The sequence below is a fragment of the Phocoena phocoena genome, chromosome X, assembly GCF_963924675.1.
Source record: "Phocoena phocoena chromosome X, mPhoPho1.1, whole genome shotgun sequence".
In the NCBI taxonomy this organism is placed as follows: Eukaryota; Metazoa; Chordata; class Mammalia; order Artiodactyla; family Phocoenidae; genus Phocoena; species Phocoena phocoena.
In genome coordinates, this window is record NC_089240.1 from 20,653,744 (window position 1) to 20,670,145 (window position 16,402).

The 16,402-nt window shown below is 40.0% G+C and overlaps 1 protein-coding gene across 1 annotated transcript in view; it reads left to right on the plus strand.

The window, feature by feature from the left end:
- The window catches only part of PDK3 (pyruvate dehydrogenase kinase 3), a 67,022-nt gene extending 51,454 nt beyond the window's left edge, over positions 1-15,568 (plus strand). The window contains exons 7-12 of the mRNA XM_065900086.1: positions 4,740-4,816; positions 6,097-6,198; positions 6,602-6,712; positions 8,852-8,965; positions 10,251-10,390; positions 14,866-15,568. Of these exons, the coding sequence (XP_065756158.1) occupies positions 4,740-4,816; positions 6,097-6,198; positions 6,602-6,712; positions 8,852-8,965; positions 10,251-10,390; positions 14,866-14,896 (575 nt within the window). The 3' untranslated portion in view covers positions 14,897-15,568. The remainder of the gene's footprint in view (positions 1-4,739; positions 4,817-6,096; positions 6,199-6,601; positions 6,713-8,851; positions 8,966-10,250; positions 10,391-14,865) is intronic.
- The last annotated feature ends 834 nt before the right edge of the window (positions 15,569-16,402 follow it).

Genomic DNA, 16,402 nt, shown 5'->3' on the forward strand with positions numbered 1-16,402 from the left:
GGGCCATTTTTCCATTGACTTTCTAAAATGTACCCTTAGATGGAAAATTCATATTCCATTTATGTCTTATTTTAGAAAGCCTGCTAACATCTATTAAGGGTCTACTATGTAAAAGCCCCTCGACCCAGGATTAGGGAAGAGTCATGGACAAAGACATTTGACATGGTTTTAAAAGGAAAGAAAGGGACTTCCCAGGTGGCACAGTGGTTAAGAATCCGCCTGCCAATGCAGGGGACATGGGTTCGAGCTCTGGTCCGGGAGGATCCCACATGCTGCGGAGCAAATAAGCCCGTGCCCCACAACTACTGAGCCTGTGCTCTAGAGCCCACGAGCCACAACTACTGAGCTTGCGTGCCACAACTACTGAAGCCCACATGCCTACCGCCCGTGCTCCACAACAAGAGAAGCCGCCACAAATGAGAAGCCTGTGCACTGCAACAACACTCACCACAACTAGAGAAAAGCCTGTGCGCAGCAACGAAGACCCAACGCAGCCAAATAAATAAATACATTTATTTTAAAAATAAATAAAAAATAATAAAAGGAAGGAAAGACATCTAAACTATAATGTTCTCAAAGAAAAGTACAAGTAATTGAGCAAGCCGTCAGATGGATCCTAGAGAATGCTGGTTGAACTGAAAACAAACAAACAAAACAAAGCTATCAAAGGTATTTTAAGTTCCCTGAGATCTGGAGTGAAAAGGTTGACTTCAGAAGATTATTTATATAACTAATCACGCCTTTCGGTACAAGATAGTCTAAGCATTCAGTGTGCTCCTAGGGCTCCGTTAAAAAGACAGTAAAGAAATACAAAGAAAAACAGCAAAGAAACCAGGGGGACTCGTCAGTGGGCCATTGATCCCACCTCCTGCCAAAGGGTAACGAGATAGAAGTACACTGGCTGATTAATGGGACAGAGCAGAAGAAACCACGAAAGAGGAGGCTGCAGCAGAAATGGCATCAGATGATCCTGGAGGGACTCTGGGAGCAGAGCTGGGAAGTGTCAGGGACTGGATGGGGAAGGTAAAAGATGGGGGTTGATAGAAAGCTGGTCTCAGGTGGAGTAAGGATGGGTGATGGAAAGCAGCTTGACTCTGGCTGTGCTCTGCCTGCCAACATCCACGAGCATTTTCCCCTGGGCAAAAATCAAGGTAGTTTCTTCAAGAACCTGGGTAAAACTAGGTCTGTTCGTGTGAGTGTCATCATCCCAAAGTAAAGCCCTCTTCATTCCGGCATTTGGGGGACCCTCTGGTCAGAGGCCAGCTTGCTGTCCGCTCATCCTAAAGCCAGTGGAAAAGTCTTGACCAGGTACACAGAGCTCCACGTCAGCCTTCCCACTTAGGAGAGAGCCGTAGGGGGAAGTCAACACCAGCTCTCTCAAACAAACAATCCAGTTCCTCATTCTTCAACAAGAATTTTACAACCAAGATGTATCAGACCTCGGGCGAAAAACCAGCAGCATGAGTGGAAACCTGACTGGCATTAAACTTCTCAGCTGCGCTGTCATGGTCAGAAGACCCCTCTCCCTCCCCCCTGCCTTTTTTTTTTTTTTTTTTTTTTTGGCTCTGTTGGGTCTTCGTTGTGGTGCACGGGCTTCTCACTGCAGTGGCTTCTCCTGTTGCGGAGCACGGGCTCCAGGCACGTGGGCTTCAGTAGTTGTGGCTCACGGGCTCTAGAGCACGGGCTCAGTCGCTCTGTGGCATGTGGGATCCTCCCGGACCAGGGCTCGAACCCGTGTCCCCTGCATTGGTAGCCGGATCCTTAACCGCTGCGCCACCAGGGAAGTCCCTCCCCCTGCCTTTCTAAATGCTGTAAGAAATTGATTTCAAATCCAAATTCTGTACCTGGTGAAACCTCCAATCAAGTGAATCAGAGGTATAAGGACTGAGAAATGTATTTCCCATGCATAGCTTTCTGAGGTAGTTTACGTGACTGACCTAATGGTGTGTATAATGTGGGTATAAGAAATAGCAAAAAATATTCTAGAACTTCAATCAAAAACAATTTGAGGATGATGGCTGTGCAGCGTGTTTGGAAAGCAGTTGATTCTAATTTGAAAAATCTTAAAGAATGGAATGGATCCCATGCAATAGAAAAGAGGCTGGAAGATCTCAGTGATGTGGCAGGGAAAGCATATGTCTCTTGTCCAGTTACCCAAGAAGAGGAGTATCAGAAAGACATGGTCCAAATATTCGGCAACCTTAAAAGGTAACATGATTTTGAGCAGTTGGAGGTGGATAAAGTGAATCCATTTCACCTTAAGGCTGGTAATATTCTCCTTCAAGTGACACATGACTCATGACACATTGGACTCATAGGGAAAGAAATGTCACCCTGGTCTCTTCCTGTGGCCGATCTGCAGTGAGCAATATTTACCTGGTTATGTTACCAACACAATCAATGTTCACCTTTTTTATCTTTTCTACAGGGAACCCACTTTATTTTTTTAATTTTTGTTGAAATATGGTTGACATATAATGTGTTAGTTTCAAGTGTACAGCAAATTGATCGTTGTACATGTATATATATGAAGCAATATGTAATATTAGATAAAATAGAATTTCACGTGCTGAGAATCCATAGGAACTGATAATAAAAGTCAAAAACTTTTTTAGCTTTAATATTTTTTATTGAATATAGTTGATTTATAATGTGTTAATTTCTGCTGTACAGAAAGTGATTCAGTTATACATATATAGACATTCTTTTTCATTATGGTTTATCACAAGATATTGAATATAGTTCTCTGTGCTATACAGCAGGACCTTGTTGTTTATCCATCCTATATATAATAGTTTACATCTGCTAGTCTCAAACTCCCATTCCTTCCCTTCCTACCCCTCCTCCCCCTTGGCAACCACAAGTCTGTTCTCTATATCTGTGAGTCTGTTTTTGTTTCGTAGGTATGTTGATTAGTATCGTATTTTAGATTCCACATATAAGTGATATCATATGGTATTTGTCTTTGTTCTGTCTGACTTCACTTAGTTTGATAACCTCTAGGTCCATCCATGTAGCTGCAAATGGCTTTATTTCATTCTTTCTTATGGCTGAGTAATATTCCATTGTGTGTGTGTGTGTACACGCCACATCTTCTTTATCCGTTCCTCTGTCGATGGACATTAGGTTGCTTCCATGTCTTGGTTATTGTAAATAGCGCTGCAGTGAACATTGGGGTGCATGTGTCTCTCGAATTATGGTTTTCACAGGATATATGCCCAGGAGTGGGATTGCAGGACCATATGGTAGCTCTATTTTTAGTTTTTTAAGGAACCTCCATACTGTTCTCCATAGTGGCTGTACCAGTTTACATTCCCACCAATAGTGCATGAGGGTTCCCTTTTCTCCACACCCACTCTAGCATCTATTGTCGTAGGTTTTTTGATGATGGCCATTCTGACCGGTGTGATACCTCACTGTAGTTTTGATTGCCGGCGTCACTCTTCTTGCACTTTGGGGCCACTATTAAATAAAATAAGTGTCACTTGAACATAGGCACTACAATACTGGGACAGTGATCTGATAACCAAGGTGGCTACTAAGTGTCTAATGGGCGGGATCTGTTGGACAAAGGGATGATTGACGTCCTGAGCAGGACGGATCAGGAAGGCATGAGATTTCATCACACCACTCAGAACTTATGAATTGTTTGTTTCTAGAAGTTGCCATTTAATATTTTCGAACCTCGTTTGACCACGGGTAACAGAAACTGCAGAAAGCGAAACCATGGACAAGGGGATATTGCTGTATATAGTACTTAATAGTTTAAAAAATAACTGATCATCAAAAGGTTCAAGATTTAGAATCAAAAACTCTTAGTTCAGGTGTCCAGTTCCAGGCCTCCTCCATTATGGCAGGCGAGTCGCATAACCTCAGCAAAGCCTGTGTCCCCAGCCACCCCCCCTGTGAGCCACACAGTGTTGTCATGAGAGTTCATTTGGGTAATGTATGTGCAAGCTCTTTGTAAACTGCTAAGAAGCAGACAAATGATTGCTCTCCTTTATATTACTATTAATTACTCACTTTATTAGAGGAAGTAGTTAGGTTGAAATCATAACATGGGTGTTCTACTTGAGAAAGCTTACGTAGTTTTGGTCTCTTAATGATTTCAGGTCACGAGGAGGAGGAAAGCCTAAATTTTCTATTATCTACTCTGTATCCTACTCTGGGATTCTGGGTTTCTCGGATTTTCCTCAGAAGATCCCTGACACAAGGAGAAAGGACTGTAGGTCTCTGGGAGTTGGTCTGCTAGCTGCGAGTAGTATGCCTTGTTTGTCATAATTTAACAGAACTTAACATTACTGTTTCCAAGTCTCCAAGAGGATGTACCCCTCTACCTCTGTGGCTTCACATTCCCCTGGCTGACCACTGGGGTCAGTGGTGGTGGTGGAGGGTGTCCCCCATTTTGAGAAACACCAAGTGATATTTGCATGACCTTCTGTAATGCTCTGAACATTAGGACGTAGGTGATGATATTCCAGTTTTGCTCAACTAAGTTCCAAAGAGAGAAATTTGCCTGAGGTCACATAGCTGGTAAGTGAAGGAACTGGATTTCACCCCAAGTTTGTTGGACTTCAAAGCACATGCTTTTGCTCAGCCCTGCCTTTAGAGTTGGAAGCCTACGTTGGCCTTTTGTAGAGTTCTTTTTTTATGTACTTGGAAGAAAGGATGCAAAGAACATTCTTGACTTTCTTCTAGTTTTGATCCTTACTCATTGACGGTTTTGTCTCTGTTTTCAGCCAAAGCTCCAGACAAACCTATTCAGGTAGTTTATGTGCCCTCACATCTGTTTCACATGCTATTTGAGTTGTTCAAGGTAAGTGGAATTTAAAAACATGGAAAGAGATCTTCATTTTAAATTACTTTGATTCAGGGCATAATGGATTCATCAGATTAGCATAAGAAAAAGGTTTTGCATAACCATTTAAAAAATTCTATTTCTGATGCCCTGTGGGTTTTATAATTTGTACACTCTGAGGTGAAAATTTGCTGTGTATAGTATAGTCTTCATGAATATTAGTACATATTGATTTTGAAGCTTAATTGTGCTTCAGTGGCTTTATGTAAAATCCATACTGTTTTTTCTTCAGATACGAGCTTAGAGATGCTTTTTAGTTTCCAGATCTGGCAAAGGCTTTATTGGTGGTAGTCAGATCAAAATAAAAACATGTTTATGCATCTTTATGTTTCTGAACATTAACCATGTCGGTGCATTATCAGTTGTTCCAGTCCTGAAAGATACGTTAACACTTTTACACATTTGAGTCAGTTTAGAAAATTCAGAAGATCTGACAGAGGCAGGGGACAAAGATGTGGAAGGGCTGGACCAAAAGAAAAAAGACTGTCTATACCTTAAGCTGTTGCTTTTATTAACCAGTAGCTAATGGCATGTAAGTAGCAGGATTACAGGCACAAGGCATTTGAGCTAAAATTTCATTTCTTCCAGCGTGTAAAACCCTAAACCAAACACCTGAAAAATCAGTTATGCTGATTTGCTTCCCAAAATTATGTTACTGATGTGACACTTAAGGTTGAGATGGGCATTCAGTTGTGAACTTGCTCTGCAACAGCTGTGGCTTTTTCAGAATTTCTTTTCACCTGACATTACTCCTACTTTTTTTTTTTCCAGCCAAATGATTAATTTTTGTGGGCAGCATGAATCCTCTCAGGCTCTCCGCCTTCTTTAGAGGAAGGGTGCTCTGTAAGTGCAGACTGATAGTGGGATTTAAAGCACACATCAGTGAGCCTCTGCAGCCTCATTACACGCGATAAAAACATCCCTCTTGGTTAAGAGTTGAATAATTTAAATACCCTAAAGCAAAATCGAAAACAGGAAGGAAAGGAAAATAAGCATTTAGTATGGTGGATGAGGCTAAAACGAGATAATAACAAAGTAGAGCATCAAGAAATTTTTCCTTGTTCTGAACACACGTTTAGTTAAGCTCTTTAGAGGGGAAAAAAGTGCCGTATAAATCCAACTGATCTTTGCCCCACCAAAGAAATGTTGTGTATCGGTAACCTTTTGCCAGTTTCTTCTTTGAAAGTTGTAGTTTGTGAGTTGGTGGCATGCTAAAAAAAAAGGTTCTATGATTTCAGAACTCAATGAGAGCGACAGTTGAACTATATGAAGATAGAAAAGAGGGCTACCCAGCTGTTAAAACCCTTGTTACTCTGGGTAAAGAAGACTTATCCATTAAGGTAACTCTTTATTTGTACGTATACTTGAATTACCAGTTAATTTAATAGTGTGTAAACATTGAGGACTCAAAGGGAAGGGAGGAGAACTGACAACTGAGTGTCTTATTTGTAAGTACTGCATTTGATCCTTGGCTTAAGCTACCTCGTTTAAACTTCATTGGAACCCCATTTTTTAGGGAGCTGAACAAGATCTCAAACCCAAGCGTATTGGAGCCTAACCCCACTTGCCCGCCTCCTTTGTTTTACACTGTTCACAAAGGGACCATATTTCGTTGGGGGTTCAAGTCCTTGCACGGTTTAGAGTAATCTAGTATGTACTTCATTTAATGAACTCCTTGCCTCCTACTAAGTATAGATTGATAACTTCTTGTTTTTCTTCCTTTTCACATTTTGTACATTACAGATAAGTGACCTAGGTGGTGGGGTCCCACTACGAAAAATAGATCGTCTTTTTAACTACATGTATTCAACTGCTCCGAGACCTAGCCTGGAGCCTACGAGAGCCGCGCCGCTGGTAAGCCTCTGAAACCGCTGCTAGAGGAAAGACCATTCACTAGAGAAGGGACAGAGCTGGCTCTTTCCCCGGGTTGTCGCATTAGCCTTGTTGCATTTGTATGTTTCCCGCATGGTTTGAAGGAGGGAGAATTTTATGCCACTGCTGCTTTCTTTATGACTCTTTTGGACTCAGATTTCTTCTCTAATTTGTGTCTAAGAAACACTCAGAGCTGAGTACTTACCTCCCCAATACAGAGAAAAAAATATTTCCCTGTGGTTAAGACTGCTTCTGGAGCACCATTTACCACCTGGCACTCCCCTTGGAGGGGGTGGAAGTTTAATAGCAGGTGAGCAGGGAACAGCACAGCATGTCTGGCTGCAGCTGGCCCTGGGCACTTTGGCGCTGCATACCATAGAGGCCCAAATCACCCAGGGCCTTTGAACTTCCCCCGCCAAATTTGTTTATATAATTAAAGTGTTAAATTATGAACACATTAAATTTTTTATATAAGCAGGAAACATATAGGTGGCGTATGCATTTTCAGAGCCCTTTCTGTCTCACTGTGGAAATAACCTTCAGGAAGTGAGGAAAGCCTCTGGTTACCATGGCAGCATTTAGATCCTGGTAGGGCCACACTTTCTTCCCTCGGCTGAGTGTTTCTAATTGACAAACAACAACTGAACCCTTTGTCATTAAGCACAGCAACATATCTGTCAGTCTGCAAAGTGGTTCAGAGTGTAAATTTTCATCTTCAAGTTGTACCTGACTGACAGGCACGTAAGATTATATTTTATATGTACGAATAAAATCCAACACTTAACACCATTTATTCTAGACAGGGTTTGTTAACACTGCATATTGAAAACGGAGAGGAAGTCGTTTACATAGGATTCCAGAAAGTTCTTGAAAGATCAATTTGAAGGCCATTGCCTTGACCAGTTTCTGGTACCTACTTAAATAAATGTCAAAAGAAAAAAAAGACACTACAGGCAAATCTAGAACCTTCCGCAGTTGTTTAAAAGGAGTATGGATCGTCTGTTACAGGTCTCAAAATAGCATCTTGAGGACAGCTGTCATGTCATCTTTTTTTTTAAATGACACTGAGCAATTGAAGTGAGAGAGCTCTAAAAGATGTGCATCCCACCTCCCATTTTATAGATGAGGAAATGAGGTTACTGGTTTGCCCAAGGTCATTGAGCTCATTATCGTCAAGCTGGCCCTGGCCATGTCTGTATTCTTTCCAGTGTGCCTGGTGGCTCTCCATTTGAAGAAATGCTTCCATTAGCATCTCTCCCAGTTAGTCAACTCTCCTCAGCTTTTAAGCGGGCGTGTGGGTATGTACTACTAGGAAACGTTAACTTCTTCATCAAACACCTTATTATGTTACAGCTCTGTGCCGTGACACACGCATTTCTTTTTCGGAAATGTCCTCCCAGACAACTCTTATTGATCCTTTGACACCCTGTCGGTGGACTTAATCAGAGGGGTCGAAGCTTGAGGAACAGCCCCTTCCCCTCTACCCCAGAGTGTTGGAAATTAGTCTCAATTATTCCTATCAATATCGGAGACCTTTTTTTTCTTCCCCCAACAACCTGTTACTGACAGTCAAGGTTCTATGACATAGAGGTATAGGAGGGTACTGGAATTGTTTTCTTGTCTCTAAGAGTATATGGACTACCACATGTCAAAATACTGCAGCGTTCCCAGAGCCTTAGGAAGTAGCTCTTAGGAGATTGTTTTCTTTTCATTGTGTTAGCCTTGGTACGGTTAGATTTCAACTCCCGTGCTGCTCAATTTAATTGAGCAAAGAAATCATAGTGGAACTTTGGAATGACGTGGTTTACTTTGGTTTCTGGTTCAAATTCCACTTGATTTGGGATTTAACAATGCTAACAATTTGCTTTAAAACGTTCAAAAAGCCTTAGTCCAAAATCGGAGTATTTCTGTCCTTTTCCAAACATGTGAGACGTATTTTTGCAGGGTGAAAACAGATTGTTTGCCATAGATGAGCATATACATCGTTGTAAAGTTTGGATCAATAATTTATTTGCTTTAAATATGAAGCAAGAATTTATTTTAATCTTGCAGATGGTCCTCAGACTCGATGTGTTAGCGTTTTGTGCCTGTCTCACCGTATTAATTTTCTTTTCTCGGTAGGCTGGATTTGGTTATGGCTTGCCAATCTCTCGTCTGTATGCTAGATATTTTCAAGGAGATCTGAAACTCTATTCTATGGAAGGCGTGGGTACTGATGCTGTCATTTATTTGAAGGTACTGCATTTTATTTCTGTTACATGAAGGCATCTTTACTTTTTAAAGCTATAAGTTCTAATAACTAATGGAGAATAGCACTATATCATCTCCTATATTCAGCTCGGATTTACTCCAGTTTTACGTGAAAACCAAGTTATGTCCTACCCTTGATTGTATGCTCAGATACAGCAAAATAGGAAACATGGAGAGGTAAAATTTTAAATATTGATTTTTAAAACCATAATTCTAAGTTGTGATTTTTTAAAAAATTGTATACCCATTGAAAGGACTAATCTAAAAGGAGACAGGTTTTCATAAACTGAATTCTTGTAGTCTTTTGTTGTAGAAACTTGCCGGCTTTCCCAAAGTTGCAAGAATTCAGTGCTCATAATATGGTTACCTAAAAGTCTGATCGAATAACAAAGTTCTCTGTAAAACAAGTTTTCTCATTCAGTGGTGGAGTCAGACTTTTATTTACTTCTAAACTCTAGAATATTTGGGGTATTTTCTGAATGTGTAATATGGGCACATAGTACAAAATTCTAAAGCTACAAAAGGGAGAACTAAGTCTCTCCCATCAGTGGCCCAGAGCCACCTGGTTCTCTTTCCCAGGGGTGACCTTGGATGCCAGTTTCATGTGGATCTTCATGGAAGTTGATTCTGCATTGATAAAAATATGGGGGGGAATCTGATTTTTTTTCACACAAATGATTATTTTAGCACTTTGCTTTTTTTTTAACTTTCCAACATATCTTGGAGATCTTTCCATATCAGTTCATACAGAACTGGCTCATCCTTTTAACAGCTGCTTAGTGTGTTATATGTTATACGATAAGATAACCAGTTATTTTGAGTGTGTATCTTAGATGCCAATGCATATAAATGATATGCTATTTGATATCACTTTATGAGCTTATATTTATAAATCTACTGTGTATGAAACTATTTCTTCAGGGCCCTCTGGGAGAACAGTTGCCCAGTGAACAGTAGTGTTTGGTCTAAGACCATATAGTCAAGACAGTTGAATATCTCACATCAGTATTAACTGAACTAAAATAGTTTTTGTTTTGCTCATGTGTACTTCAGTACTGGTTTTTCATGAAACCAGTACTTTCATAGAAAAAAGCTTTAATTTCATCCTGATCAGTCTAAGTAAATTACTTAGACTGTAATTTTAATATAACTCTAAAAATATATATATTAATAAGGTTTCTAATGTTTTAAATAATAAAATTTGGGTCAGTATTTCATGTGAGCAAGATGAGAGTATGGACCTTTGGTGTCTATTTTTGTTTTTCCTTAGGCTCTTTCAAGTGAATCATTTGAGAGACTTCCAGTTTTTAATAAGTCCGCATGGCGCCATTACAAGACCACACCTGAAGCTGACGATTGGAGCAATCCCAGCAGTGAACCCAGGGATGCTTCCAAATACAAGGCGAAACAGTAATTTACCACTTTTCTTTCTATTATAAAGTATCTGATTTTTCTCCAGTGTGTACCAGCCAGACGATCGATATTTTCAGCCACATCTTTGTGGTTTTATCACTGGAAAAGCAAAGTGATCCCTAAAGAAAGAATGGAGTAGCTTTTTCACCCCAGACAGGAAGGAGAGCAAGAATTGGGTAGCCAGAGTAGCAATTCCAATAGAGGCCTTGATGCTCTAGGAGTCCTTGCCCTGTGGAGGTATCAAAAGCAGTAAGCAGGGTTTATCCTGCCATGAATCTTCTTTAAAAAGGAATTAATTTGTAATTTGTCATCATCCATAGAATTCACAGAAGAATGTTTAGAGGAAGTCTGTAGGTGGGTTGAAACTGGAAAAATGAAGAAGTTCAAATTATCAGTCAAGGTAAACAAAATGTGGTTTATCCATCTAACAGTATTCAGCCTTTAAAAGGAATAAAGTTCTGACATGCTACAATAGAGATAAACCTTGAAGTCATTATGCTAAGTAAAATAAGCCGGATCCAAAAGGACAAATATTGTACGATTCCACTTACGTGAGGCACCTAGAAACAGAAAGTAGGATTGTGGTTGCCAGGGCTGGGGAGTAGGGGGAGAGCGAATTCAGTGTTTCACGAGGACAGAGTTTCAGCGGAGGAAGATGAAAAAGCTCTGGAGGTGGATGGTGGTAATGGTGGCACAACACTGTGAATGCACTTAATGCCACTGGACTGTACACTTAATAAAACATTTTCTTTACCATCTTAACCAGGTGGTAAAGTTTATGTACAATTTACCGCAATAAAAATGAAAAAGAGGAAAATTATCTATCATAGAATAGCAAGTTTCACTACTTTGTGGTAATAAGGACAATAATCCATTCTTTGGTTTCCAATTTTCTTTTTCTTCTGACTACCTTTAAGCTCCAACTCTGCTAGCAAGAGTAAAGGTTCTGATTATTTGTTTAATTTCAAGTAACCTTTTACTAATAAAAAAGCAGTGTATGAACATTGTAAAAAATCAGGAAATATAAAAAAGCAAAAAAAGAAAAAAAGAGAAACCGCTGTATTCCCATAACCCAGAGATTACCATTCTTAGAGCTTTATCTGTGTTCTTCCAGATATTTTGCTATTTGTTATACATGTATGTGTATTTTTCCCCAAGTGAGATCATACTTTTCATACTATTGTACAACCTAGTTTTATTTCATTTAACCATCTCCACCTTTCCATGTCAATACATTTTCATCGTGAAAATTCCCCTGATTTGTCCAAACAACAAATCAGTTCCGAGACCACATAACACATCTGAGTAGGTCTCAAGCTGTTTTTAATCTAGAACAATCTTTTGTTGTTGGACCATACCAGTTGTCCTGCAAAAATGTCCCACCTTGATTTGTTTGATTTTGTCTTTGAAGTTTATTTAATTTGTCCCCCTTTCCCTGTATCTCCCATAAACTGGAAGTTCATCTAAAGGCTCAGTGGAGCATTTTTTTGCTAGAATATTTCATAAATACTCTTGCAGAATTACACTCTGAGACCCATGATGTCTGGTTGATCCACCATTAGTAATGTTAAGACTGACCGTAATTCAGGTGATGGCTGTCTGATCCCTCCATAGTATAGTTAATTTTCCCTTCTCAACCAGAAAGCAATCTGCGTACTGTTATTTTGTCATGTTATTTCGGCACCATGCAACCATCACCTAATGGTTTTTAGCACCAGTTGATAACTTTGGCCTTAATCAGTAACTTTATTAATGTTTATAAAATGATGAGGGTTTTTTTGTTACTATCATTCCTTTGACAATTATTAGCTGACATTCTCCTGTAAAGTTCTTCCTCAACAACTAAGGTCATTTAAGTACCTTTTGAAGTACGGTTCCTCCTGGCAAGGCAGGATAAGCATTTCAGTCTTTCCCTTTAATTACCAATTTTCAAGGTGAGAAGTTGAGTTAAAAACCACCTTAAATTTGACCAATGAGTTTCTGGCTTTCTCTTTTTTAAGTATTATTATGGATATTGTAGATTTTTATTGCTTTGATGTGTTTCAATCAATATTTAACATATATATAAAAAGTGTTCAGATCTTAAGTTTATAACTTAATGAATTTTTACACCTATATTTCCAGCACGTGAAAAGGCTGCTTTCTAGTCAGACTCTCCTCCTTTTTCCCTCCTTACCATGTAACAATTATTCCAACTCTATCACCTATCACTATATCCGACTCTCTCACTGCTTGAACTTAAAACAAAAGGAAGATATAGTGTGTGCTCTTTTTGTGTCTGGCTTTCTGTGAGGTTCACCTATGTCATTGCATGTAGTGGCCATCTTTTTGATGCTAAAACTGGCACACCTTTGGCCATTGGAAGCTATTTTGAGCCAGATCCTTTGTGTTCCATTGATAAAACCGTATTCATCTTTGAAAGCTTCCTTGCTTTCTGGCCCAAGATGATGTCCTAGGCTTATCTTACACTTTGCCTAGAATCAGCCATTTTCCTCAAGGACTCCTGTTTCCTTTTAATGGGTATTAGAGACCCTAATCTGGGTGTTGGAGGTGTACATTATACCTTTTCTAGTCCCCTTTTCTGGGCAGAACTATAAAATACATATCTTTTTTAAGATCATATTGATATTTTTATTCGATTTTAACATTGTAATGTTTCTCGCTAATATTTTATTTGTTCATTTTTAAATTATTTATTTATTTTTCGCTGTGTTGGGTCTTCGTTGCTGCACGCGGGCTTTCTCTAGTTGCGGCAAGCAGGGGCTACTCTTTGTTACGGTGCATGGGCTTCTCATTGCAGTGGCTTCTCTTGTTGTGGAGCAGAGGCCCTAGGCGCTCAAGCTTCAGTAGTTGTGGCACGTGGGCTCAGTAGTTGTGTCGCACGGGCTTAGTTGCTCCGCGGCACATGGGATCTTCCCGGACCAGGACTCGAACCCGTGTCCCCTGCATTGGCAGGCGGATTCTTAACCACTGCGTCACCAGGGAAGTCCCTCGCTATTATATTTTAATTGTACATATTTCCTCTTACTCTGAAAACCTTGATTCCTAACATAGTGCAACAGAAAGGTATTTGTATGGAAATAGAGTTTATATAGCTTTGTGATTTTGTACCTTTATAGTAGCATTGGTCTTTTCTGATGAATGATATAAAGGCTATCTATATTGATGTTTATTCTCTTCTACGGAAGTATTGTGATGGACCTCTGTGCAATATTGCCGGACTGGTCACTCACCTCAAATGATGAAATCTAGAGGAGTTTGGTTTGTGCACGAGTGTGAGTGTACACACAGGTGTGTGTAGACACATACGCACACCATCCCTGGCGGAGATTAAGCTAAATTAGCATGAAACCCGTGGATCAGTTTCCCTTGATTCCATTTTCAGTCCGTATGTAAGTCAAGTAGCATGTGGGGCATCAGTGTGAGCAGTTAATTCCAGCTATGGCTCCGGTAGGGGGAGTTATTTGAGTAGCACATAAGCAGTCTTTATAAACATTAAGGTCCATTTGGATTGTTAAAAGATGGCCTTTGTTGAATATTGTTTTAAAGGCTGTTTAGGACTTCCCCGGTGGCACAGTGGTTAAGAATCCGCCTGCTAATGCAGGGGACATGGGTTCAAGCCCTGGTCTGGGAAGATCCCGCATGCCGCAGAACAACTGAGCCTGCGCCCTAGAGCCCTCAAGCCACAGCTACTGAAGCCGCGCACCTGGAGCCCGTGCTCCACAACAAGGGAAACCACCGCAATGAGAAGCCTGCGCTTGCCGCAACTAGAGAAAGCCCACACGCAGCAACAAAGACCCAATGCAGCCAAAAATAAATAAATAAAAATTTTTAAAAAGTCTACTTAAAACTTTAAATAGTTTAGGAGGTTGTATACTGCTTACTAAGTATGAGCCTTCATTTCTAATATCTTAGACAAATTTTAGCAGAAAGCAATTTTTAAGGTTTTAAAATGGTTAGCCTGATATTTCAGTTATACGAATAGCATAATTGGTGGCCACCTTGGGAAAGTATTTAGTAGGAATGGTAAATTCACTAGGGGGGGGAAAGAGAAATCCTAAGAAAATTTATTTCCTAAGCAGATTTTTAATTACAGCTTTACTGAGATATAATGCAGCCTTTTAAAGTGTACAAATTCAGTGGCTTTTGGTATATTCACAGAGTTGTGTGATCCTCACCCACTGTCTAATTTCAGAACATATTCACCATCCCCCAAAGAAACCCCATACCCATTAGCAGTGATTCCTCATTTCTAATCAGGTTTTTAACTGAGAGGAAAGAACTTTTTTAAAGTATATATAAGTCATTAAATGGTAATTCATTTTCTGTAGTAACCATAGAGAATAATTCTGAGATAAGGCACACGTCTTTGCATCATCACTGTAACTAAATGCTCTGAGTAAGTCTCGCGTAAAATAGGGAAGGTTGTCCTCATAAACTCACTGTGGATATTCCCATTATTTTCTTTGTAGGGACAAGTTCAAGACTAACAGAACTTTGTAAAGAACTGAATGCTTCGGTCCTCTCCATGAAGAAAAGATGGTCTTCTGCAAGTCACCCAGAAAGAACTCCTTTCCTCCACCAACTCTGCGTGTGGCACTATAGTTAATCCAGTGTTTGAATGTGTATTTGCTCTCTGTATGAGGTGGACCTTTTCCACAGAAGTTTCCTGTAGCTACTTCAGATCTTCCACTAAAGTAGTAACTTGAGTCATTTTTCGTAGTACGTTGCCGTGGTTTGGTTGGCGCCTGTCATAAGGGGACACAGAACCTCGTTAGCACTCGCGTCCTCATACCTCTGTCCTCGTCATCATAGAGTGTCTACAGTGTCCCCAGATTTCTCAGCTCCCTCCCCACTGCAGATACAGCCGATCTCTACTGTTGCTCTTTGTGACCAAATACCATGTTTGTCCCAAACCACCAGCTAAGGCCTGGGGAGTCCGGAAGTTGAGGACGTCAGCTTAGCATGTCTTGATAATTCGGTCCCTGGGCCCTTCCTTTCTCTTATGCATCCCTCCTCACTCTCTGATTTAGACTTTGGCCTTCTTCCATCTGACCGGATTCTCATTGTGAGGTATGGGTACTTTCGTGTTAGATCTTCCTCTTGGATGCATAGGTCTTATTTTGAAATTCATTTGTATACTTCCATTCTGTCAATTAAAACATTCCAAAAGTTGTCTTGGAATTTTTCACTTAACTGCTTGGTTTCAAAGATCCTAAGTGAAAGTCTACCTTCTGGTCATTATCAAGTTCGTAAAGAGTGGGAAGTGGAATTTTTATGCTTATGTAACAGTTTTACCTCTGAATACTGTCCTTTTGTCATGTTACATTCCTTTGTAGTTTTCTAAGTCCCTACGTGATGCACTTTACTAGTCGTAAAATAGGCCGAAGGGAAAAGTTCTTTCTCGTTTATTTTGAAAAATGCCCCAGGTCTTCATAATTTATATTTTCATGAAGTTTAGCCGGTTTTAGAATTGTCTGTCTGATTTTCAGCATAGTTTACTTTTTGCTGGAAGGTGGACTTGGCGGAGGACTTGAGGTGAGGAAATAGGAGCCATGTTGTATTTACTCTTAGAAACGGAAGCTGAGAGTCCAGATTAAAATTCACAAGTTATAAAGCTCCACAGGATGTGTTCCTCTTCACTATAGTTTTTCGTATATTTATGATCTACTTTGACTTCTGCTCTCTTTTAACATCCATATAAATGTTCCCATCCAGTGTTTAAGTATTGAATTCACTGAGTTCAGAGCTGTCACTTTTAAAGTATTCCTCCTCCTTTAGTCACAGTTTTTCCCTGGGTGGAGTTGTGCGCTGACCAGCTGCGCTTGGCTTGATGACACCTCTGTTTCTCTTAGTTCCACCAAATCTGATATTCTTTCATTTTATCATGTTACCTGAGCTCATGATTAGTTCCTTCATCTTTAGAAAGACCTCATCTCTCCCATCCTTAGAAGCCGCTCATCGGGGGACTCATAATTAGTCAGGTAAGAAAAAGACCGACGTACTTCC